This window comes from Elephas maximus, chromosome 11 (genome assembly GCF_024166365.1).
Source record: "Elephas maximus indicus isolate mEleMax1 chromosome 11, mEleMax1 primary haplotype, whole genome shotgun sequence".
In the NCBI taxonomy this organism is placed as follows: Eukaryota; Metazoa; Chordata; class Mammalia; order Proboscidea; family Elephantidae; genus Elephas; species Elephas maximus.
The window spans coordinates 14221838-14249103 of record NC_064829.1 but is presented as its reverse complement, the minus strand read 5'-3'; the positions used below and the strand labels follow the sequence as shown (position 1 = coordinate 14249103).

The following is a 27266-nucleotide window of genomic DNA, read 5'->3' as shown; positions in this document are numbered from 1 at the left end:
TTTTATGTGCTGAGTAGATTTTCTTTGTATATTGCCATTTCCTCATATTTGTTGTTGTTGATTTTTTCTGCTGAGTCTGTATTTTTCCCTTTTATTTAATTTTGGTGAGTAGGATAGTTTGTCTCCTTTGTGGTTACCTTATTATTTACCCCTATTTTTCTAAATTCAACTTTTATTCCTTTGTATCACCGTTATCTTCCTCTCCATATGGAAGGTGTATGATTACATTTCTTAGTCACTCTTTATAATTTTAATATTGTCTTCTTTTATATAATAACATTGCCTTTACCGTGTGTTGGGCCTGTTTTTTTTTTAATCTTGCTTTGTTTTTTTTTTTGGATTTCCCTGTCTGGGTTGACTTCTGATTGCTCTGCCTAGTGTTTTAGTCTTGGGTCGATACCTGATATTATTGATTTTCTAACCAAAGAACTCCTTTAAGTGTAGTTTGATTTTTACCAATTCCCTCAACTTGTGTTTGTTTCGAAATGTCTTAATTTCACCTTCATATTCAAGAGACAGTTTTGATGGGTATATGATTCTTGAAAGGGAATATTTTTCCATCAATTTTTTAAATATATCATCCCATTGGCTTCTTGCCTGCATGGTTTCTGCTGAGTAGTCGTAGTTTATTCTTACTGGCTCTCCCTTGTAGGTGACTTTTCTTTTATCCCTCGGTGCTCGTATAATTGTCTCCTTATCTTTGGTTTTGGCAAGCTTGATTATAATATGTCTTGATGACTTTCTTTTAAGATCTACTTTACGTGGAGTTCGATGAGCATCTTTGATAGATATCTTCTCATCTTTTACAATATCAGGGAAGTTTTCTGCCAACAAATCCTCAACAATTTTCTGTGTATTTCCTGTTATCCCACCCTGTCCTGGTACTCCAATCACTCGTAGGTTATTCTCTTGAGAGAGTCCCACGTGATTCTTAAGTTTTCTTCATTTTTTAAATTCTTTAATCTGATTTTTCTTCAAATATATTAGTGCCAAGTGATTTATCTTCGAGTTCAGAAATTCTAGCTTGTACTTGCTCAATTCTGCTCCTCTGACTTTCTATTGTGTTATCTAATTCTGTGATTTTATTGTTAATCTTCTGAATTTCTGATTGCTGTCTGTCTGTGGATTTTTCCAGCTTATTAAACTTTTCATTCATTATGTTCCTGAATAATCTTTCTTATTTCTTCAGTTGCTTTATCTGTGTGTTCCTTGGCTTGTCCTGCCTCATTTCCTTCCTGATGTCTTGAAGGGTTCCGTATATTAAACTTTTTGTGTTCTGCATCTGGTGATTCCAGGAATGCACTTTCCACTAAAAGATCCCTGGATTCTTTTTTTTGAGAGTCCGTTGAGGTCATCATGGTCTGTTTCTTTATGTGACTTGATATTGACTATTGTCTCCGAGCCATCTGTAAGTTATTGTATTAGTTTATGCTTGCTTACTGTGTCATAGCTGCTTGTTTTGGTATACCCCTGTGGGTTGCTTGAGTGAGCTAGCTTGATTATTTTCACCTTTGGAGCTCTGGTTTCCTGTCCCCAGCTGGCTAGAGCTGTTATCAGGTATATCAGTCTAGGAGTCCATTCAGTTTTCTTGCATGAATTCAGCTCACGTTTCCAGCTAGCTGATACCACGTGTGTGGTACAGGCTGTGTCCTACAGTCTTAGAGGGGCAGGGGTGATTGGCGTACATACCCATATCTGATTGCAGCAGGGGGTCACGTTCTGAACAAAGCAGGGGGCTGAGAACCGACCACCACGTTTCTCTGAGGAAAACGCGTCTCTGTTCCCTAGAGCGTGCTGGTGCGTGGGCTCTGCAGAGGGACCATGGGCACCCAAAGATTTTGTTGTAAGGACTGGGAGGTACCAGTTATCCCTGGGCTCCTGTCGCGGGTGGTTGGGCAACCCAAGTGGAGCCACCAGTCCTTATGTCCCTCTTGTGGGTAGGTGAGGACCTTGTTTAATAGGCAAAGCAATCTCAAACGTGAAATACACACCTCTCTACCGCACTACTGAAATAGTTGGAGTTTGCCAATAAGGGCCTATTCTCCCGAAATAGGCACACACAGGTCCATGCAGAAGGGAAAGGTGCGTAAGGTCCACGGATGGTTTATGCCTAGACAGGAGCTGCTTCTGGCTTGAGCTCTCCCAGTTAATGGAGCTAGCAAATTATCTTTTCCCCCCAGTTGCAATTTTTTTCCTTCCCCAAGGCCAGGAGGACAGCTCCAGGTGCTCACCAGGGTCTATCTCAGGCCTAGGGATTCAGTCACTGAAGCTGGGTTGGCGTGGGGGGGCACGGTGAAATATACGCAAGTACTTAGCTTTTGCCGAGAGCGCCCTCCTGCTCAGGTTCCGGAGGTGTGAGTGGGCTGTGTGGCTGGCTGCTTCTTCCTGAGGAAACTGCGGCCAAACTCTAGGACCAGCCTGCTGCCGCCGCTGCCACTGCCACAGCCACTCCTGAATGGGCCTTAGGGTTCCCTGTGATTTAGATCCGGCAACTCCTCTCCGCTTCTGAACAGAATCTTTCTTCCCCTGCCCCTCAGTTGGTTGTCTAAGCTTGCCTTTGATTCTCAGGGCTCCCAGCTTGTCACAAATATACTCATTTCACTTGTTTTTTCGGGTCTTTGTTGTAAAGAGGGCTCGAAGGAAGTGTCTTTTTATTCCGCCATCTTGGCTCCACGCTCTCTCCCTTCTTTTCTGATGTGTGCATCTGTTGCTGTAAACTGACCTCTAAGGACTGCCTTTGCATTGTCTCAGAGGTTTGCTATGATGTGTTTTCAGTCTAGGAAGATTCTAATTCCATCTCTGATTTCTTCTATTACCTAGTGGTTTTTTACCCGGTACCATCATGTCAATTCTGACTCATAGTAGTATTTTTGTTTTTTAATTGTGTTTTAAGTGAAAGTTTAAAAAATCATGTCAGCCTCATACAAAAATTTATATACACCTTGCTATATACTCCTAGTTGCTCTCCCTCTAATGAGACAGCGTCCTCCATCTTTCCACCCTTTATTTTCATGTCCATTCAGCTACCGTCTGACCCCCACTGCCCTCTCATCTTCCCTCCAGACAGGAGCTCCCCACATAGTCTCATGTGTCTACTTAAACCAAGGAGCTTACTCTTCACCAGTATCTTTTTCTATCCCATAGTCCAGTTCAATCCCTGTCTAAAGAATAGGCTTTGGGAATGGTTCCTGTCTTGGGCTAACAGAAGGTCTGGGGACCATGACTTCCAGGTTCCTTCTAGTCTGAGTGAGATCATTAAGTCTGGTCTTTTTACGAGAATTTGAGGTCTGCATCCCACTGTTCTCCTGCTCCCTCAGGGTTTCCCTGTTGTGTTCCCTGACAGGGCAGTCATCGGTTGTAGCTGGGTACAATCTAGTGCTTCTGGTCTCAGGCTAATGTAGCCTCTCGTTTATGTGGCCCTTTGTGTCTCTTAGGTTCATAATTACCTTGTGTCTTTGGTGTTCTTCATTTTCCTTCGCTCCAGGTGGGCTGAGACCCATTGAATCATGTTAGATGGCTGCTTGCTAGCACTTAAGACCCCAAAGGCCACTCACCAAAGTGGGATGCAGAACTTAATAGATTTTATTATGGCAGTTGACTTAGATGTCCCCTGAAACCATGGTCCCCAAACTCCTGACACTGCTATACTGGGCTTTGAAGCATTCAGTTTATTCAGGAAGCTTCTTGGTTTTGCTTTAGTCCTGTTGTGCTGACCTGCCATGTATTGTGTGTTGTCTTTCCGTTCACCTAAAATAGTTTTTATCTACTATCTAATTAGTGAAAACCCTTCTCCCTCCCTCCCTCCCCACTCTCGTATCCATGAAAGAATATTTTGTTCTCTGTTTCAACCATTTTTCACGTTCTTATAATAATGTTCTCATATAATATTTGTCCTTTTGCAGTGGACTAATTTTACTCCACATAACGCCTTCCAGATTCTTCCATGTTATGAAATGTTTCACGGATTCATAATTTTTCTTTTTTGATGCATAGTATTCCATTGTGTGAATATACCATAATTTATTTATCCATTCATCTGTTGAGGGGCACCTTGGTTGATTCCATCTTTTTGCTTTTGTAAACAGTGCTGCAGTAAACATAGGTGTGCATACATCAGTTCGTGTAAAGGTTCTCATTTCTCTAGGTATATTCCGAGAAGTGGGATTGCTGGATCGTATGGTAGTTCTATTTCTAGCTTTATAAGGAAGCGCCAAATTGGTTTCCAAAGTGGTTGTACCATTTTACATTCCCACCAGCAGTGTAGAAGTGTTCCAGTCTCTGCACAACCTCTCCAACTTTTATTATTTTGTGTTTTTTGGATTAATGCTAGCCGTATTGGAGTGAGATGGAATCTCAGTGTAGTTTTGATTTGCATTTCTCTAATGGCTAATGATCGTGAGGGTTTCCTCATGTATCTGTTAGCTACCTGAATGTCTTCTTTAGAGAAGAGCCTGTTCACATACTTTGCCCATTTTTTAATTGGATTATTTGTCTTTTTGTAGTTGAGTTTTTTCAGAATCAAGTAGATTTTAGAGATCAGACGCTGCTCGGAAATTTCATAGCTGAAAACCTTTTCCCAGTCTACAGGTAATGTTTTGACTCTTTTGGTGAAGTCTTTGGATGAGTATAGATTTTTGATTTTTAGGAGCTCCCAGATACCTAGTTTCTCTTCTGCATCGTTAATAAGGTTTTGTATACTGTTCATGCCATATATTAGGGCCCCCACTGTTCTGCCTGTTTTTTCTTCTGTGATCTTTTATTGCATTAGATTTTATATTTAGGTCTTTGATCCATTTGGATTTAGTTTTTGTGCATTGTGTGAGGTATGGGTCTTGTTTCATTTTTTTGAAAATGGTATCTAGTTATGCCAGCACCGTTTGTTAAAAAGACTGTCTTTTCCCCATTTAACTGACTGGGCCTTTGTCAAATATCTGCTGCTCAGATGTGGATGGCTTTATGTCTAGATTCTCAATTCTGTTCCATTGGTCAATGTGTCTGTTCTTGTACAAGTTCCTGGCTTTTTTGACTACTGTGGCGGTATAATATGTTCTAAAATCAGGTAGTGTGAGGCCTCTCACTTTGTTCGTCTTTTTCAGTAGTGCTTTACTTATCCGGGGCCTCTTTTCCTTCCATATGAAGCTTGTGATTTGTTTCTCCATTTTATTAAACAATGTCATTAGAATTTGGATTGGAATTCCGTTGTTATCTATAGAGGGCTTTTTTAAGAATAGACATTTTTACAATGTTAAATCTTCCTATCCATGAGAAAGGTATGTTTTTCCACTTAGGCAGGTCTCTTTTAGTTTCTTATAGTAGTGTCTTGTAGTTTTCTTCGTATAGGTCTTTCACGTGTCTGGTTATATTTATTCCTACGTATTTTATCTTCTTGGGGGCTATTGTAAATGGTATTGATTCGGTGATTTCCTCTTTGACGTTCTCTTTGTTGGTGGTGTAGAGAAATCCATGTGATTTTTGTATGTTTATCTTGTATCCTCATATACTGCTGAACTTCTCTATTAGTTTCAGTAGTTTTCTTGAGGATTCATTACGGTTTTCTATGTAGAAGATATGTCATCTGCAAATAGTTACTTTTACTTCCTCAGCAATCTGGATGCCTAATTGCTCTGGCTAGGACCTCTAGTACAATGTTGAATAAGAGTGGAGATAAAGGGCATCCTTTTCTGGTTTCCAATCTCCAGGGGAATGCTTTCAGACTCTCTCCATTAAAGATGATGTTGGCTGTTGGCTTTGTATAAATGCCCTTTATTATGTTGAGGAATTTTCTTTCTATTCGTATTTTGCAGAGAGTTTTTATCATGAATGGGTGTTGAACTTTGTCCAATGCCTTTTCTGCATCAATTGAGAAGATTATGTGGTTGTTGTCTTTTGTTTTATTTATATGATAGATTACATTGTTTTTCTAATTTTGAATAGTCCCTGCATATCTGGTATGAATTATTTTTTTGATATTTTGTTGAATTCTCTTGGCTAGAATTTTGTTGAGGATTTTTGCATCTACGTTCATGAGGGATATAGGTTTGTAATTTTCTTTTTTTATGGTGTCTTTACCTGGTTTTGGTATCAGGGATATGCTGGCTTCATAGAATGAGTTTGGGAGTGTTCCTTCCTTTGCTATGCTCTGAAATACCTTTCGTAGTAGTGGTGTTAACTCTTTGAAAGTTTGGTAGAACTGTGCGGTGAAGCTGCCTGGGCCCAGTTTTTTTTTGTTTTTTGTGAGGGGAGGGGTTGATTACCTTTCAATCTCTTCTTTAGTTATGGGTCTATTTAGTTGTTCTACCTCTGTTTGTGTTAGTTTAGATAGGTAGTGTGTTTCTAGAAATCTTCCATTTCTTGTAGGTTTTCGAATTTGTTAAGAGTACAATTTTTCGTAGTAATCTGATATGATTCTTTTAATTTCAATTGAGTCTGTTGTAATATCGCACATCTCAGTTCTTATTTGAGTTATTTGCTTCCTTTCCTGTTTTTCTTTTGTCCATTTGGCCAGTGGTTTATCAATTTTGTTAATTTTTTTCATAGAACCAGTTTTTGGTCTTGTTAACTCTTTCCACTGTTTTTCTGTTCTCTATTTCATTTAATTCTGCTCTAATTTTTATTATTTGCTTTCTTTTAGTGCCTGAGGCTTTGTTTTGTTGCTCCCTTTCTGTTTGTTCAAGTTGTAGGGATTATTCTTTGATTTTGGCCCTTCTTTTTGGATGCGTGCATTTATTTATGTAAATTGACCTCTGAACACTGATTTAGCTGTGTCACAAAGGTTCTGGTAGAAGTCTTTTCATTCTCATTGGATTCTGTGAATATCTTTATTCTATCCTTGATGTCTTCTATAACCCAGTCATTTTGAGCAGGGTATTGTTCCATTTCCAAATGTTTGATTTCTGTTCCTGCTTTTTCTGTTATTGATTTCTACTTTTATGGCCTTATGATCAGAGAAGATACTTTGTAATATTTCAATGGTTTGGATTCCGCTAAGGCTGCTTTACGACCTAACATGTGGTCTATTCTAGGGAATGTTCCATGTGCACTAGAAAAGAATGTATACTTGGCTGCTGTTTGGTAGAGTGTTCTGTATATGTCTATGAGGTCTAGTCGTTTGATTGTGGCATTTATATCTTCCGCATCTTCATTGAGCTTCTTTCTGGATGTTCTGTCCTTCACTGAAAGTGGTGTGTTGAAGTCTCCTAGTATAATTGTGGAGCTGTCTCTCCCACTTTTCGGTTCCGTTAGAGTTTGCTTTATGTTATCTTGCAGCCCTGTCATTGAGTGCATAAATATTTAATATGGTGATATCCTCTTGGTATATTGTCCCTTTAATCATTATATAATGCCCTTCGCGGAAACTCTGTGGGGCAGTTCTACTCTGTCCTATAGGGTCGCTATGAGTCAAAATCAACTCAATGGCAGAGGGTTTTGTTTTTTTAATGCCCTTCTTTATCCTTTTTGGTGGATTTAACTTTAATGTCTATTTTTTCATGAGTTAATATTGCCACTCCTGCTGTTTTCTGATTGTTGTTTGCTGGATATATTTTTTTCCATCCTTTGAATTTTAGTTTGTGTCTCTTAAGTCTAATGTGTATTTCTTGTAGGCAGCATATAGACGGATCGTGTTTTTTATCTGTTCTGCCGCTCTCTGTGACTTTATAGGTGCATTTAGTCCATTTACATTAAGCGTAATTATAAATAGGTATGAGTTTAAAAAAAAACTTTTTTTTAATTAGTTGAGTACTGTCACTTTGATGTCTTTCTTTGTGTGTTGTTGATAGTTTCTTTTTTCCACTTAAATTTTTGTGCTGAGTAGTTTATATTCTTTCTTCCTATTCATTGTTGTTGATTTTGTTTCTGCTGAGTCTTTATTTTTTTCTTGTATTTTATTTTGATGAGTAGGATTGTTAGTCTCCTTTGTGGTTACCTTAACATTTACACCTATTTTTCTAAGTTTAAACCTAACTTTATTTCTTTATATTGCCTTGTCTTCCTCTCCATATGAAAGAACTATGACTGCATTTTTTAGTCTCTCTTTATTGCTTTAACGTTGTCTTCTTTTGCATAATGACATTGCTGTTTCCCTGTTTTGAACATTTTTTTAATCTTGATTTATTTTTCTGATTTCCCTATGTGTATTGATATCTGATTGCTCTGTCCAGTGCTCTAGTGTTGTGCTCGTATCTGATATTATTGATTTTCTAACCAGAGAACTCCCTTTAATATTTCCTTTTAGTTTTGGTTTGGTTTTTACGAATTCCCTAAACTTTAGTTTATCTGGAAATGTTGTAGTTTCACCTTCATATTTGATAAACAGTTTTGCTGGATATATGATTCTTTGCTGGCAGTTTTTTTCCTTCAGTTTTCCATATAAGTCATCCCATTACCTTCTTACCTGCATGGTTTCTGCCGAATAGTCCAAGCTTATTCTTATTGATTCTCCTTTGTGGGTGACTTTTTGTTTATCCCTAGCTGCTCTTAAAATTCTTTGTCTTTGGTTTTGGCAAGTTGGATTATAATATGTGTTGGTGACTTTCTTTTAAAATCTACTTTGTGTGGAGTTTGATGAGCATCTTAGATATCTTCCCATCTTTCACAATATCAGAGACATTTTCTGCCAACAAATCTTCAACAATTCTCTGTATTTTTTGTTGTCCCTCCGTGTTCTGTTCCTCCAATTACTCGTAGGTTATTTCTCTTGATAGAGTCCCATGTGATTCTTAGGGTTTCTTCATTTTTTAAAAATTCTTTTGTCTCATTTTTCTCCAAATATATTGGTGTCAGGTGTTTCATCTTCAGTCTTACCAGTTCTGCCTTCCACTTGCTTAATTCTGCTCTTCTAACTTTCTATTGAGTTGTCTAATTCTGTAATTTTTTTGTTAATCTTCTGAATTTCCTATTGCTGTCTCTCTGTGGATTCTTGTATCTTATGAAATTTTTCGTTATGTTCTTATACAATCTTTTTAATTTCTTCAACTGCTTTATCTGTGTGTTCCTTGGCTTGTTCTGTGCATTGCCTGATCTCCTTCCTGATCTCCTTCCTGATCTCGTTGCTGATATCTTGAAGAGTTCTGTATATTAATCTTTTTAATTTTCCACCTGGTAATTCCGGGAAGGCACCTTTATCCAAACGATCCCTTGATGCTCTGTTTTGAGAGCTTGTTGAAGTGATCATGGTTTGCTTCTTTATGTGATTTGATATTGACTGTTGTCTCCGAGGCACCTATAAGTTATTGTATTAGTTTATGCTTGCTTTATTGTATCCTAGCTTCTTTGTTGTGTTTTGATATGTCCAAATAGGTTGCTTGAGTGAGGTAGGTTGAGTATTTTTTGCCTTCGAAGCTCTAACGTTCCGTCACCAGCTGGCTAGAGCTGTTATCAGGTATATGCGTCTAGGATTCCATTCACTTTTCTCGTATGGATTCAGCTCAGCTGTCTAGGTGGTTGGTCATCATGTGTGTGTTACACGCTCTGCCCTACATTCTTAGAGGTGCAGGGGTGATTGGTGTAGGTACCAGTATCTGGTTGCAGCAGAGGGTCATGGTCTGAACAAGGCAGGGGGTTGACAACCATCCCCCGAGTATCTGAGGAAAGCACGTTCCTGTTCCCTGGAGTGCACAGGTACTTGGGTTCTGCAGAAGGACCATGGGCACCCAGTGCTTTTGGTTGTAAGGACTGGGAGGTACCAGTTATCCTTGGACCTGTCACAGGTGGCTGGGTGACCTATGTGGAGCCACCAGTCCTTCCTTATGCCCCTGATGTGGATAGGTCAGGACCCTATTTAATAGGCAAAGTGGTGTGAAACATCAAACACCCACCTCTCCTTTGCACCGCTGAAACAGTTGCAGCCTGCCAACAAGGGCCTATTCTCCTGAAATAGGCTCACACAGGTCCGTGCAGGAGGGGAAGGTATTCAAAGTCCACGGACCGTTTATGCCATGAAGGGAGCTGCTTCTGTCCTGAGGTACCCAGGTTAGTGGAGGTGGCAGATTATCTTTTCCCCCAATTGTGAATTTATTCCCTCTCCAAACTGAGGAGAGTGGCTCAGGGTGCTCAGCGGGACCTATCTCAGGCCCAGGGAAATTGAAAGCCACTGAAGCCACCTTGGGGGTTGGGGGTGCAGTACAATATACACAAGTACTTAGCTTCTGGCGAGAGCACTGTTCTCTGGTTCCGGAGGTATGAGTAGACCGTGTGGCTGGCTGCTTCTCCCTAAGGAAACTGCTACCACCAGCCCGCAGCAGTCACTCCTGGGAGTTGTGACTGAGGGCTCCTGTCGCTTCAGGTCTGTCAACTCCTCTCCACTTCTGAACCGTCTCTCCTTCCTGTTCTGCTCAGTCCGTTTTTTAACCTTGCCTTTGATGTTCAGGGCTCCTAGCTTGTCATAAATATAATCATTTCACTTGTAGTTTTAGGTTTTTGTTGTAGGAGGGTTCACTGGAAGCATCTGACTTCTCTGCCATCTTGGCCCTGCATCCTCATAGTGATTTTTAAGTAGGGTGTTACTCAGTTTCCATGTAATTGATTTTCATTCCTTGATCTTCCTATTGTTAATTTCTACTTTGATGGCATTGTGGTCAGAGAAGATACTATGTATTATCTCAACATTTTGGATTTTTGGGGGGGTTGTTTTGTGGCCTAAGACGTGGTCTATTGTGGAGAAAGTTCCACTGTGTTGGAAAAGAATGTGTACTTTGCATGTATTGGGTGGAGTGTTGTATATATGTCTGTGAGGTCAGGTTGGCTGATTGTGCCCTTTAGCTCTTCTGTATCTTTGTTGAGTTTCTTTCTAGATGTTCTGTCCTTTACCGAGAGTGGTGTGTTGAAGTCTCTCCTGCTATTATTGTGGAACTGTCAATTTCTCTTTTCTGTGCTGTTAGAGTTTGTCTTATGTATATTGAAGCCCTGTGGTATCTTTTTTTTTTTTTAATATTTGCAAGTTTAATAATGACAAGCATATTGGAAGTCTTGCTAAATGGTAAGATTCGCAGAGAAAAATAAATAAGAAACTAAGGTCAGAACATTTCAAAAATATTGCTCTGTTCTGCATAGAACTGGATGTGTGTAGAGGAAAGTCAGGAAAGCACGTATAGAAAAATATAATCCGATTCATTGTACTTTACATTTGAGACATTATACTAATGTCACTGTTTGTTCCCGCAGAACCCAACCATACAACAAAAACAATCTCCAAAAGCTCATGTGTTAGTTCAGTAACCATCACTAAGGTGTGAGTGGTAGAATTCTGTGGGAACTTTTTCAAGTTAAACATCAGGGCCTCACTCCAGATTTATTCAGTTATAATCCGCAAGGTCCCTGGGTGGTGTGAATGGTTTGCACTTGGTTACTAACTGAAAGGCTGGCACCATGGAAGAAAGGTCCGGCAATCTACTTCTGTAAGAGTACAGCCCCTGAAAACCCTATTAGTGCAGTACTACTGTGACACACAGGGGGCCACCATGAGTTGAAATCTGCTTGATGACAGTGGGTGTAAGACTAGTTCATTGTTGAAAAAATAATCAGTGTAACCCATCATATTAACAGGATAAAAAAGAAAAATCACATGATCATATCAGATACAGCAATTACAGTCTTCAGTGGTGGGGCTCAAATATGTTTATTTTGAGACACCCCCAGATTCAGAGGTACCTGCCTGGTTTGGAATCACTGAATTAAATAGTACAGTTATGATCTTTCACAAATGAGCCAAGATTAGATATCTTTTGAGAATATATTTCCTTTGGAATTATAGATATGAGGAAGTTCAACATATTTATCACCTCAAATGCTATTTAATGAGCTATTATGTCATGTTAGGGCATAGATAAATGTATAATTCTTAGGAATGCTAGATATGACATCTTAAAATCTGATAAATGGTATTAGATCACTTGGAAAGTTGTAGGCAGGATCATAGTCAGGATTGAATGTATGTGGACCATAAGTCTCCATACCATTTGCTTGCAGTATATACCACCAGTAACATCAGGGGTTTTTTGAAAAAATCAGTGCAGGGTTTAAAAAATTTACTTGTTTCATGTATTGGGGTTTGGCCACAAAATTTTTGCCATTTAGAGAATTTAAATTATGAAATATAAAAGTTGAAATGATATAAGCAGAAATTCCTAATAATGCAGGATTTAAAGATTTAGAGAAAAAGAATATCCTTTTGTGGAGGTGAGGAGTGGGGTAAAGGGAGAAGAAAGTGCCTAACATTAGCCTCTGGGGCCTGTGTGGTTTAAGTGTAAGGTGTCTGAAAATTGAAGGACTTGCCTTCTACCACACAACTATCAGATACAGGTATGTACTCTGCTTTTAAAGAAAATTGAGACAATATTAAAATTACATATTTTAAGACATGATTAAAGCTCATTCAATAAACATCATAATTATTTAAAATTTTCCTAATGTTTTAGGTTGCAGAAATTTTACAAGTACCGCCAATGAGAGTATATGAAGTAGCAACTTTTTATACAATGTATAATCGAAAGCCAGTTGGAAAGTATCACATTCAGGTCTGCACTACCACACCTTGCATGCTTCGAGATTCTGACAGCATACTGGAGGCCATTCAGAGAAAGCTTGGTATGAGATATGTTACATTTGTAACTTTTATGAAAAATAGAATTATCTTTCTAGAGTTGACCTGTTTCTACCTAAATTTTCCAATGTCTACCTTTTTTTTTTTTTTTTTCTTTCATTTTACTGGATTTGTACTTCCCTGGTAAATTTTTGTCTTCCTGTCTTTTGCTATGAGTCAGAATTGACTCGATGGCAATGGGTTTTTGTTTGCCCCTCTTATTTCTTCCTGTTTTTGTTTGTTTGTTTGTTTGTTTGTCCTTGGTTCTCAGCCTCAAAACTGAGTTTTCACCTTTTCTTTCCCAATCATCGAGTATGTTTGAAAAGTTTCTAGCGTTAAAATTTTCATTGTTTGGAAAATTAAGTTTAACTTCTTATATAATAGCATGAGGTTCATAAAAAAGTGACTGTATCTTGTATATATAGCCTCCCAAAGGAGCCATAGAACAGATAAGTATGTAGTTAAGAATGCTTCAGTAAGGGAGATTTCAAATATATGGTGTTATAGTAGCATTTATAAAATGAAATGACATTTTTTCCATATAAAATGGTGACTACTGCATTTTTAACTATGTTAAGTGAAGTAAAAGGAGGAGGTATCTTTTAATTTTGTGGTTGTTGGATATAACATACTTGCATATGGTAAAAATGGGTAGTATGGAAGTATATAAAACAGCTAAAGTCTGCTCAAAATTCCCCTTCCCCACAAGATATAAATTCTGATAATAGTTGAGTATATTAGTTTTAGATTTCATGTCATTTTAATTAACTTTATAAGTATTAAATATACTAATGTAATATGTCTAGCATTATGGTATAGTATAATCATACAGTTTTTTAAAAAATAAATTTAATGCTCTGAAAAATTTTTGTATATGTCTGTAATATGTTCACTGTTTTTTTTTAAAACAAAATCAGTGTTCAGATACAACCTAGTCCTTACAGTGATCATTTATATTTTTAGGAATAAAGGTTGGGGAGACTACACCTGACAAACTTTTCACTCTTATAGAGGTGGAATGTTTAGGTGCCTGTGTAAATGCACCAATGGTTCAAATAAATGACAACTACTATGTGAGTATTCCACTTAATATTGGTTAAGGTTATGTGATGTCTTTTAAAAAATATTTTTAAATATTTGGGTCTCTGTCCTATAGATATTGCTTGTTTTTGAGTAATTCATTTAGAAGAAATGGTTAGGATGAATATCCAGATGTTTATAAAAAATTACTGTCCTTAAACATTTTTTGTATTTAACTCCAGGAAATGATAATTTTCAAAAACTTTTAAATTATGAAAAGTTTAATAATTTACATACAGATACAGAAAATAACCCTCATGTCCCAGCCACCAAGACTTATAGATATGAACATTTTGGCACATTTACTTCAGATATTACTGTTTAGAAATAAGCTACAGATACAGATGAAGCCCTCCCAACCCCACCCAAAATTGTATTCCCTTCCTTTCATCCCTAGAGATAACCACTACTATAAGTCTAGTGTGCATTCTTGCTCTACATATGTTTAAACTTTTTCTTGCACGTAATCAACCGTAGTAGTATATAATACTACATTGCTTGTTTTAAATATTTTACAGAGATGGTATCATTCCACTCCCTTAAGTAATTTTACCCAGATCTCACAAGTTTTTTTTTTTTTCCTTTTTTGGCTTAAGGTGAAAGTTTACAGCTCAAGTTAATTTCTCATACAAAAATTTATACATAGTTATGTGACCCTAGTTGTAGTCCCTATAATGCAACAGTGCACTCTGCCTTTCTGCTCCGTGTTTCTCGCGTCCATTCAGCCACCTCCTATCCCTTTCTGCCTTCTCATCTGGCCTCTGGACAGAAGCTGCCTGTTTAGTCTTGTGTATCTACTTGAACTAAGAAACACACTCTTTGTGGGTGTCATTTTATGTTTTGTAGTCCTGTCTAATCTTTCTCTAAAGAGTGGGCTTTGGGAATGGTTTTAGTTCTGGTTTAACAGTGAGTCCGGGGGGCATGTCTTCAGGGGTTCCCTTAGTCTCAATCAGACCACTAAGTCTGGCCTTTTTAAGTTAATTCTGAGTTCTTGTATCCCACTTTTCTCCTGCTCCATCAGGGACTCTGTTGTGTTCCCTGTCAGGACGGTCACTGGTGGTAGCTGGGCACCGCCTAGTTCTTCTGCTCTCAGGCTGATGGAGTCTCTGGTTTATGCGGCCCTTTCTGTCTCTTAGACTCTTCTTTTCCTTGTGTCTTTGGTGTTCTTCATTCTCCTTTGCTCCAAGTGGGTTGGGACCCATTGATGCATCTTAGATGGCCGCTTGGTAGCTTTTAAGGCCCCAGACGCCACTCACCAAAGTGGGGTGCAGAACATTTTCTTAATAAACTTTGTAATGACATTTGACCTAGATGTTCCCTGAAACCATGATTCCCAGACCAGTGCCCCTGCTACTCTGTCCCATGAAGTGTATGGTTGTGTTCAGGAAACTTCTTAGCTTTTGGTTTAGTCCAGTTGTGCCAACTTCGCCTGTATTGTGTGTTGTATATTCATTCACCTAAAATAATTCTTGTCTACTATCTAGTTATTGAATTCCCCTCTCCCTCCCTCCCATCCTCATAACTGTCAAAGAATGTTTTCTTTTGTGTTTAAACCTTTTCTTGAATTCTTATACTATTGCCGTCGTGTTATATTTGTCCTTTTGCGATTGATTTTACTCAGCATAATGCCTTCCAGATTCATCCATGTTATGAGGGTTCATCGTTGTTCTTTATGATTGCGTAGTATTCCATTGTGTGAATATACCATAATGTGTTCATCCATTCGTCCATTGATGAGCACCTAGGTTGTTTCCATGTTTTTGCTATTGTGAACAGTGCTGCAGTGAACATGGGTGTGCACATATCTATTCATGTGAGGGCTCTTATTTCTCTAGGATATATTCCAAGGAGTGGGGTTGCTGGATCGTATGGTACTTCCATTTCTAGCTTTTTAAGGAAGCAACAAATAGATTTCCAAAGTGGTTGTACCATTACATGTCCACCAGCAGTGTATAAGTGTTCCAGTCTCTCCATAACCTCTCCAACATCTATTATTTTGTGTATTTTGGATTATTGCTAGCCTTGTTGGGAGGAGATGGTATCATTGTAGTTGCGATTTGCATTTCTCTAATGGCTAATGATCGTGAGCGTTTCCTCATGTATCTGTTAGCTGCCTTAATGTTTTCTTTGGTGAAGTGCCTGTTCATATCCTTCGCCCATTTTTTAATTGGGTTATTTGTTGTTGAAGTTTTCCAGTATCTTGTAGATTTTATAGATTCGAACCTGATCGAATATGTCGTAGCCAAAAAATTTTTTCCCAGTCTGTAGGTTGTCTTTTTACTTATTTTGGTGAAGTCTTATTGTGAGCATAAGTGTTTGATTTTTAGGAACTCCCAGTTATTTAGTTTCTCTTCTGGTGTTCGTGCATTGTTAGTTATGGTTTGTATTCTGTTTATGACATGTATTAGGGCTTCTAATGTGGTCCCTATTCTTTTTTACCATGATCCTTATTGTTTTAGATTTTATATTTAGGTCTTTGATCCATTTTGAGTTAGTTTTTGTACATGGTAAGAGGTGTGGATCTTGTTTCACTTTTTTGCAGATGGATATCCAGTTATGCCAGCACCATTTGCTAAAGAGACTGACTGTCTTTTCCCCATTTAACACCTTTGGGTCTTTGTCAAGTATCAGCTGCTCGTAGGTGGATGAATTTACATCTGGATTCTCAATTCTGTTCTGTTAGTCTGTATATCTATTGTTGTACCGGTACCAGTCTGTTTTCACTACTCGGTTCTAAAATCAGGTAGTGTTAGGCTTCCCACTTTGTTCTTCTTCTTCCGTAATGCTTTACTTATTTGGGGTCTCTTCCCTTTCCATATGAAATTGGTGATTTGTTTCTCCATCTCATTAAAAAATGTCATTGGAATTTGGATTGGGATTGCATTGTATTTGTAGATTGATTTGGGTAGAATTGACATTTTCACAATGTTGAATCTTCTTACCAGTGAGCAAGATATGTTTTTCCACTTACGTAGGTCTCTTCTGGTTTCCTGCAGTAGTGTATTGTAGTTTTCTTTGTATAGGTCTTTTATGTCTCTGGTTAGATTTATTCCTAAGTATTTTACCTTCTTGGGGGGTATTGTAAATGGTATTGATTTGGTGATTTCCTCTTCAAAGTTCTCTTTGTTGATGTAGAGGAATCCAACTGATTTTTGTATGTTTATCTTGTATCCTGATACTCTGCTGAACTCTTCTATTAGTTCCAGTAGTTTTCTTGTGGATTCTTTGAGGTTTTCTAAGATCATATCATCTGCAAATAGGGATACTTTTACTTCTTCCATACCAATTCGAATGCTGTTTTTTTCTTTATCTAGCCTAATTGCTCTGGCTAGGACCTCCAGCACAATGTTGAATAAGAGTGGTGATAAAGGGCATTCTTGTCAGGTTCCCGTTCTCAGGGGGAATGCTTTCAGACTCTCTCCATATAGGATGATGTTGGCTGTTGGCTTTGTATAAATGCCCTTTATTATGTTGAGGAATTCCCCTTCTGTTCCTATTTTGCTGAGAATTTTTATCATGAATGGGTTTTGGACTTTGTCAAATGCCTTTTCTGCATCAATTGATAAGATCCTGTGGTTCTTATCTTTTGTTGATGGATTACATTGAGTGTTTCTGTAACTTTGAACCATCCCTACATACCTGGTATGAATCCCACTTGGTCAAGGTGAATTATTTTTTTTGGTATGCTGTTGAATTCTGTTGGCTGGAATTTTGTTGAGGATTTTTATCTCTGTGTTCATGAGGGTTATTGGTCTGTAATTTTCTTTTTTGTGGCATCTTTACCTGGTTTTGGTATCAGGGTTATCCTGGCTTCACAGAATGAGTTTGGAAGTATTCCATCCTTTTCGGTGCTCTGAAATACCTTTAGTAGTAGTGATGTTAACTCTTCTATGAAAGTTTGGTAGAATTCTCCAGTGAAGTTGTCAGGGCCAGGGCTTTTTTTTGTTTTGGGAGTTTTTTTAAATTACCTCTTCAATCCCTCCTTTTGTTATAGGTTTGTTTAGTAGTTCTACCCCTGCTTGTGTTAGTTTAGGTAGCGTATTTGTAGAAATTTGTCCCTTTCCTCTAGGTTTTCAAATTTGTTAGAGTACAGTGGTTTATCAATTTTGTTGATACTTTCAAAGAACGAGCTTTTGGTCTTGTTAATGCTTTCAATTTTCTATTTCATTTATTTCTGCCTAAATTTTTATTATTTCCTTTCTTCCGGTGCCTGTGCGCTTCTTTTGCTGCTCTTCTTCTGTTTGTTCAAGTTCGAGGGTTAATGTTTTGATTTTGGCCCTTTCTTATTTTTGGGTGTGTGCGTTTATTGCTATATATTGACCTCTGAGCATTGCTTTTGCTGTGTCCCAAAGGTTCTGGATGTGTTTCCATTCTAATTTTTTCTGTGAATATCTTTATTCTGTCCTTGGATTGTTTTATATACCAGTAGTTTTTGAGCAAGGTGTTTTTCGGTTTCCATGTATTCGATTTTTTTTCCTTGCTTTTTCTGTTGACTGATTTCTAGTTTTATGGCTTTACGGTCAGAAAAGATGCTCTGTAACATTTTGATGTTTTGGATTCTGTTAAGGCTTGCTTTGTTGCCTAATATGTGATCTATTTTGAAGAATGTTCCATGTGTTTTGCAAAAGAAAGTACACTCAGCTGCTATTTGGTGGAGTGTTCTGTATATGTCTATGAAGATCTCACAAGTTTTAACAAGTAATATTTTTATCATTTAGTTTCTAAATATTTTTTAATTTATATTTTGATCCTTCTTCGACCTGTGGAGATCCTTTTAGAGGTGTTCTTAATATCCAAGTATATGGAGTTTTCTAGTTTTTTAGTTTTTAAGGTGCTTGCTATACTAATTATATCATCATTTTCAATCCCGATCCCTTTCTAGCTCATATTTCTTAGAATTTTGTTTCTGGAAATTCTTTGCGACCAGTGTTCAGGGTGGATTCTTTAAGAAGGAATTTGCTTTGTTTTTTTTCTTGCTTCTGGAAGTACTCCTAGTCCCAGGATCACTTTAAATTAAATTCTATGCTAGAAGTTCATTAGATAGTCCTGGGGAATTCTCAACATAGAACATCTGTTCTTACCTGTATCCCCAAATGCTGAAGTTTCCAGATGAGCAGTTTTCTTTGAGGAAGAGTTTAATTCTAGTTTACCTTTATATAGAAGATATGGCTCTTTGGGGTCTTAGCTGTGTGACGGTCTTTTGTTAGACCTTCTTGGGCTGGCCTGGGGCTTTGCTCCCTGCCACTCTAGGCTGGCCATGGAACCCTGGGCCCAGGTGTGCTGAAATGAGTTCCTTCATGTGGCCTTTTGCCTTGGTTCTTTGGAAAAACAGCTTTAGAGAATTTTCACCTAAGCTTTGAGTTACCTTTGTCCTAGTTTTCTACCTCAGAGGGTTTGTTACTTCTGTTCAGGTTGATGGACATTTCCTGGGTAAGCTGTAAATAAGGACGGTTTGATACTTTTTGCCTGGCCTTGGTCTGCAGGCTGCCCTGTGCTTGACATGCACTTTGTAGGGATTGGTCAATAGACTATGCAAACCAAGTATCTGTGGTCTCCCGAGAGGAGATTGATCAGTTCGTGGCCCTGGTGGGAGGGCCATGCCTTAAAAGTGACGAGGAGTTGCAGATGTAGGTAGCTAACTCCAGAGATATTTCAGACAGAAGATGACAGGAACCAGGAAGAAGCTGAAGGAAAAAAGGAAGAGAAAAGCAGTAGAAAGGAGGAGGCAAGGAACACTTTTGAAGAACTGTAGCACAGGTCAAGGGCTATAACACTGATGACAGCGACAGGCCCAGAAGGGATCCAGTGGCAGAGCTGGTGGCAACAGGCCCAGAACAGGCCCTGTCGCAGAGTAAGTAGTGACAGACAGCAGGGTCAAGAGAATCCTGCCCTGAAGGGGCTGGGGGGAACCTGTCCTGAGGGCGCAAGAGGAGGCCTGAGAGTAGCGGTCTGAGAGTAGGCCTGTCCTCAAGGGCTGAGAGGAGGCCTGCACAGCAGAGAGGAGGTGAGAGAGCTTCCTGCACTGAAGAAGGGAGACTTTGCCTACGTGCTTCCTGATCCTGAGCTGTACCCTGTTACTTTCTTAAAAAACCACTTAATTTTAAGTATGGTCTGTGAGCTCTCTGTGGCCACTGCAATGGATTATCGAACCCAGAAGAGAAGTAGAGAGTGCCGTGGGAGGGAAGGCTGGTGTCAGAACTGGTGAAAAGTTTGGAGGTATGTCTGACCTCCACCTCATAGGGACCAGCCTTGGGCTGTTCTTGATTCCCATTTTCCCCACCCTGAAGTTAGGCAGGCTCTGATGCTATTATTACCATTACCACTTTTATAGTTGGCGTCAGAATGTGGAAATTATCAAACAATATCATTAATACCATGTACAAGTAAAATTTTGGTGCAGATCATTCAAAAGTAGGTGTAGCAGTATATCAACAGGGAACTGCCAGAAGTTCAAGCCGGATTCAGAAGAGGGCATGGAACAAGGGATATCATTCCTGATGTCGATGGTTTTTGGCTGAAAGTAGAGAATACCAGAAAGGTGTTTACCTGTGTTTTCTTGACTATTCAAAGGCATTTGACTGCGTGGATCATAACAGATTATGGATAACATTGCAAAGAATGGGGATTCCAGAACACTTAATTATGCCCATGTGGAACCTGTACATAGACCAGGAGGCAGTCATTCAAACAAAACAAGGGGATACTGTGTGGTTTAAAATCAGGAAAGATGAGCATTGGAGTTGTATCCTTTCACCATACTTAAGTCACCATACTTAATCTATATGCTGAGCAAAATCTGAGAAGCAGGAATCTGAAGAGGAACGCAGCATCAGGATTGAAGGAAGACTCATTAACAACCTGTGATATGCAGATGACACAACCTTTCTTCCTGAAAGTGAAGAGGACTTGAAGCACTTACTGGTGAAGGTCAGAGACCACAGCCTACAGTATGGATTACACCTCAAAGTAAACAGTCCTCGCAACTGGACCAATAAGCAACATCATGATAAATGGAGAAAAGATTGATGTTATCAGGGATTTCATTTTACTTGGATCCACAATCAATACCCATTGAAACAGCAGTCAGGAAATCAAATGACATATTGCATTGGGTAAATCTGCTGCAAAAGACCTCTTTAAAGTGTTAAAAAGCAAAAATGTCACTTTGAGGACTGAGGTCCACTTGGCCCAAGCCATAGTGTTTTCAATCACCTCATACGCATGTGAAAGCTGGACAGTGAATAAGAAGACCGAATAACTGATGCCTTTGAGATACTGTGTTGATGAAAAAGATTGAATATACTATGGACTGCCAGGAGAATGAAGTCTGTCTTGGAAGAAATACATCCAGAGTGCTCCTTACTGAGACTCTGTCTCACGTAATTTGGACACGTTATCAGGAGGGACTGGTCTCTGGAGAAGGACATCATGCCTGGTAAAGTAAAGGGTCATTGAAAAAGAAAGCCTTGTCATGGACTGAATTGTGTCCCCCAAAAATATGTGTCAACTTGTTTAGGCCATGATTCCCAGTATTGTGTGGTTGTCCTCCATTTTGTGATTGTAATTTTATGTTAAAGAGAATTAGGGTGGGATTGTAACACGACCCTTACCCAGGTCACATCCCTGATCCAATGTAAAGGGTGTTTACCTGGGGTATGGCCTGCATCACCTTTTCTCTCTCAAGAGAGAAAAAGGAAAGGGAGGCGAGCAGAGAGGGAGGACCTCGTACCACCAAGAAAGCAGTGCCAGGAGCAGAGTGAGTCCTGTGGACCGGGGACTCCTGTGCAGAGAAGCTCCTAGTCTGGGGGAAGACTGATGAGAAGACCAACAGAGAAAGTCTTCCCCTGGAGCTGACACCCCGAATTTGGACTTTTAGCCTACTTTACTATAAGGAAATAAATTTCTCTTTGTTAAAGCCATCCACTTGTGGTATTTCTGTTATAGCAGCAGTAGATGGCTAAGACAGCCCTCAACAAGATGGATTGATACAGTGGCTACAGCGAGTTCAACCATAACAATTGTGAGGATGCAGGACCGGGCAGTGTTGCCTTCTGTTGCACTTAGGGTCGCTATGAGCTGGAACCAACTCCACAGCACCTAACGACAACGGTTGGCATCACACCAAGTTTACTTGGTGTTCCACTTATGTCTCTGGGTTTTCGTTGAGTTTTTGGTCACTAGATATTACTTTTATGTAAGCATATTGATGAATTTTTAAAGCCTTTGTTTTTTAAAAGTTTTATCTAGCATTTTTATGTTGTTACAACCAGAGGTTCAATCAGGATAGTCAGTCTTAATGCATGAAATGGAAATCTACATTTTTTAAAATAAAGATGAAATTTGATTTCTTTGACCTTTTTGATTTCTGGGGTACTTTAGAGCCCTGGTGGCATAGTGGTTAAGTGCTCAGCTGCTAACCAAAAGGTCGACAGTTGGAATCCACCAGCTGCTCCTTGGAAACCCTTTGAGGCAGCTCTGCTCTGTCCTGTGAGGTCACTCTGAGTTAGAAAGTTGACCCAACAGCAGTGGGTTTGGTTTTGCTTTGGTTTCATTCCCTAGGGCAATTTTCTTCATTTTCATGACGAATGATTCAGATTTCTTAACATTTCTTTTATCTCCCATACTTAAGAAAAAAAACCCTTTAAAGGTATGGCAACAACTTTTTCCTTTTCTCACATTTTTGCACTGTACTCATTTAAACAGGAATTAGTAAAGACTTTGTGTGAAGTACTGTAAATCTATTGAATATAGTAGTGTATGTATTTGTCCAAGAGACAGAGGATCTTCTAGTTAATAGCAGTATGATCTTGGGCAAGACAGTTAACTTTTATGGAGCGTATCAGTACATAAAATGAAATAGTCACATAGACAGTGAACCTGTGAGAGCTGGAACTCGACAAGACTGCCTTGTTTTTCTGGGTCTCACAAGTTTCCCACCTTTGCCAGGGTGCAGTCTTAGCACTCTTCTATCACTCACTGCTATTGGAAAATATTTGAGTTTTCCTTCTCTTACAGGTTTCTGCCTTACACAGGTTCTGGCTTTTGCAGATTTTACTGTACTTTGATTGGATCCTGCTTAGAAAAAAAGAGCTATCAAATATATTTTGAGATGATTGGGAAGATTTGAATACGGACTTGACATTTGATGGTATTAAAGAACTAGTTAATTTTCTTAGGTGTGGTAATGGCATAGTGGTTATTTAGGAGAATATTCGTACTAAGAGATGCCTGCTGATACAATAGCAATGAAGTGTCATGTCTGCAATTTGCTTTCAAATTGTACAGCAAAAAAAAGTATGCATATATAATGCAAATACAGCAAAATTAAAATTTATTGGACCCAGGTGACAGAAATACAGGTATTCATGCAGTTTAAAAATGTTTATAATAAAAAGTTGTGTTTGGGGGGATGGGATCATTAGATGAACTTAAGGATTCTTTCTAGCTATTAGGTCCTGAGCATCTAATTGAACCCTAAGTGGTTTAAAAACAGCTTTTTATTTCTATAATTGTTTAATGATTCAACATATATTAATAGTCTTCGTGGCGTAGTGGTTAAGTGCTACGGCTGCTAACCAAAGGGTCGGCAGTTTGAATCCGCCAGGTGTTCCTTGGAAACTCTATGGGGTGGTTCTACTCTGTCCTATAGGGTCGCTATGAGTCGGAATCGACTCGACGACACTGGGTTTGGTTTTTGGTTTATGTGCTAAGCACTGTTCTAGGGACTTGTGATACAGTATTGAGTCCTGATTTCGTTAGCACAGTTAGTACGAGGGGCAATTGTTCAGGGCCTTCCAATGAAAAATGTGTTAATGTTTAACAGTTGTGGAGGGAAAGGGGGAATAAGATGTTGTGTGACTGATTTTTCTCTCAGTTCAAGCGTGTTCGTTCTGTTTTGACCATTTCCCTGTTGATTAAACCTAGGCTGCAGCTAGGCTTGTGTGTGTCTGTGCATCCATGTTCACATGTGCTTTAACTGTATTTTTGTATTTTAAGTAATAGAACTCTTTCTCGAAATAAAATGTTGCACAGTATACAAAACAGAGCTGCCCTGGTTGAAATGGAGGAGGTAGGATTGGAGGTTCAGGATCATTAAAGAAAATAAGTGTGTCAAAATTAGTGCGTAAGTGTTTTTACCTTTCTCTTCCAAAATTAAGTGAATTTTGAAACAGTGTGAATTTCACCTGGGAAAGAAAAAAGGTATCACTAGGGTGTTAGGTCTTTAGGTTAGGGATAGCTATTAGGCACCTACCTAAAAGTTTCTGCTACTACTGGTACTGTTTGCACCTCGTATTTTTTCAAGAATATAGCATTTATTGAGCATGTGCCTTTGCACTGTTCTACTTAATATATTTTCTCATTCTCAAAAGCACTCTGAGGTAGGTTTATAAACGAAGAAACAAGCTTAGGGAAGCTAAGTAACTTGCCCAAGATTATTCTTTACTATGTGGTGGAGCCAGGACTCAAATGCAGACCTCTTTTACTTCAAAGTATTACTCTGCATCTCCTTTTCACTGACAGCTCTTATTGCATATTGCATTTAGTAGTATATGTTTATAAACAGAAGTTATTCACTTGTTGCTACCCTGGTAACTGTCATGTGATCTAAGAGGGACAGACAGACAATAAACTAACTGGTATTAGGGGCTGATACATATTTCAGCAGTAGGAAGTAATTTTAATATGACTATTGTAATTTTTTGTTCTAGGAGGATCTGACTCCTAAGGATGTTGAAGAAATTATTGATGAACTCAAGGCTGGCAAAATTCCAAAACCTGGACCAAGGTATACTTTATATATAATAAATTTTAATGGGCTAACCGAAATTAGTCTTCCATGTAAAATTAAGTTTTATACCCTAAGTTCACAGGAGTTGGAAAGAACCTTGGGTGGTTATAAAAAAAAACCTAAAGAAAAGTTTTGTTTCTAAAATCCTATCAGCTGATCATCTATCTGTTCAAATATTTATGGAGAAGGGAAATTTACTCCATAGTAATCAATTCCATGGCTTTAAGTTTATACTGTTAGAAGATTGACCCCAAGTCTGTCTCCATTAATTTCCCCCTGGAAGTCCACTTCTAAGCTTTGAACTAACATAAGGTAATTTCAATGCCTCTTCCAAATGACAGCTCTTCAGTTAGTTGGAACAGCTACCTTGTCTTCCCATATCTTTCTTCAGATTGAATATTGATAGGTCCTTCAGTGTTTTTCTTTATGACATAGTTCTCGTCTTCCTCTTTTACAGGCTTTTTAGTTGGCTAGTGAATACCTTCATGTGATACTTAAACTAATTACAATTAATATGAACTGAGCAGTAGAGAGCATTGTGGTATTGTTTATTTTGTTTCAGACCCAAAATACCACCAGCTGCCATTGAGTCGATTCTGACTCACAGTGGCTCCATGTGTCAGAATTAGAACTGGGTTCCATAGGACTTTAAATGGCTGATTGTTCAGAAGTAAATCTCCAGGCCTTTCTTCCAGCACACCTCTGAGTGGAATTGAATCTCCAACTTTTCAGTTAACAGCCAAGGGCGTTAACTATTAGAGTAGCAAGAAGTTATTTAAAAACTCTCGAGGGGCCTAAAATTGAGCTGAAGTTTGTGAAAATTCTGTGGGCTTTTTGGGGGGCCTACACTTGGAGGAAGAATAAGTAAGGGCTAGGACCACTGTCTAAGGAACATATTGTTAACAAGTCACAAGAGGTTTCACTTCATTCACCTCCCTAAAGAGAGTGATTCTTCACAATGGAAATGTTTTACCTCCCCCAAAAGCAAGTGTAGCCCAAGAGAGTGAGGAACTAGGAAGGGAATGCCAACCTCTTTAAGCCAATTCAGTTCTCTAGGCTCAAGGTGCTGGAAGAAGTTATGTTTCTTAGTCAGTAGCGGTATGTTTCTTAGAACTGTATGTTTCTTAGTCAGGAGGGGTCAGCTTGCATTTGCTAAATTTCATTTATCCTGAATTGACCTCATTTTCTCATTAGCTGGATTATTAGTCTGCCAGAAGAATAGATGAATTTCTAGGGTGCAAATTATAGAACCATCCATGCCCTCTGAGTTAGTAATTCAACATCAGAGAATAGTTATTTATGGCAAAACTTTGGAAAAATATACATAAATAGGAGAATAAAAAACACTGTAGATCTTTTGACCCATTGGAATATTATATAGCCATTTATTTAAAAGTAATGTTGAGAGAAAGAAAATTTTACATGACTTAATTTAAGCAGAAAAAAATAAAAAAGGATTACAACTATTTAAGACCATACGGAGATTTACTTCCGTTGAGAAATAATTTGGAGATATGTGAATGCTTAGATTTCGAACTGAGGTTTGGTAAAAGTTGCTCAAGTTACAATTACAACGAAAGCAATTAATACAGCTACATGATGGGAGCAACCTGGCAAAAGAGAAGATAAAGATCTGGACATTTTCACTGACTATAAATTGTGTAATGTATCCAAAATGACAATTGATGTAATTAGGCTGCATTCTTACAAGTGTCTAGCACCCGTCTGTCAGTTTGTCATACGGTGGTGGCTTGCATGTTGGTTTGATACTGCAAGCTATGCCATTGGCATTTCAGACACCAGCAGGGTGGGTCATTCATGGTGGACAAGTTTCAGCAGAGCTTCTAGACTTAACACAGACTAGGAAGAAAGGCTTGGTGATCTACTTAGAAAATCAGCCAATGATGGTCCTATGGATCACAACAGATATTGTCTGATACAGTGCTGGAAGATGAGCTCTGAGGCTGGAAGGCACTCAGAATACACAGTGGCTGCAATGATAAACTCGATCATACCAACAATTGTGAGGTTGGCACAGAACCGGACGTTTCTTTCTGTTGTATGTGGGGTTTCCATGAGTTGGAATCAACTCGATGGCAACTGGTTAGTTAGTACTTTTATAGTTGGACTTAAACCCACAATTTGAAACTTTCAACATTTGAGTACGTTTATATCGCAAGTGCAGATTTCCTTGTGAAATAAGCTTGGCTTCTTTAGCTGTCCTTCTTGTTCTGATTACATCTTTATAATTCTGTAGTCTTAATTTGTAGTTTAGAACCTCCTACTACCCTTCTTTTCAACTCTCTGATGAAGGATTACAACATTAATCCAACAATAATCTGCTGCCACTCAAATAGACAGTTTCTTTGCCCACTTGATTACATTCTGTCATCATTCATTTATTTCACAAACACGAGTGCCTGCTGTGTGCCAGCACTGTTTTAGACTGGGGATACAATTGTGAACAAGATAAACTCTTCATGTATCTTACATTCTAATAATGGAGATAGCTCATGTAACGTCTCGTAAACGATAGAAGAAAAATGGAGCAGAGTTAGAGGACAGAGAATGATGGGGGTAGATTTAGTCAGGATAGATCTCTGAGGTGGTAACCTTTGAGCCATGGCCTGAATGAGGTGGGAGAGAGAACCACGTGGACAGCTGGAGGAAGAACATTCTAGGGAAAGGAAACAGCATGTATAAAGGTCTTAGAGGAAATAAAATGATAGTTTGGTTGCAGTGAGGTGATTGCAGGAGGAAAGTGGTAGAAGGGGTCAGAGCGGTATAGAGGGCCAGATAAGTAATCTGGGTTGGACTGTT

General features: G+C 38.7%; 1 protein-coding gene across 1 annotated transcript in view; it reads left to right on the top strand.

Moving 5' to 3' along the window:
* The window catches only part of NDUFV2 (NADH:ubiquinone oxidoreductase core subunit V2), a 68555-nt gene that overhangs the window by 35972 nt on the left and 5317 nt on the right, over window positions 1-27266 (top strand). The window contains exons 5-7 of the mRNA XM_049900174.1: window positions 12414-12582; window positions 13541-13650; window positions 24367-24443. Coding sequence (XP_049756131.1) covers window positions 12414-12582; window positions 13541-13650; window positions 24367-24443 — 356 coding nt within the window. The remainder of the gene's footprint in view (window positions 1-12413; window positions 12583-13540; window positions 13651-24366; window positions 24444-27266) is intronic.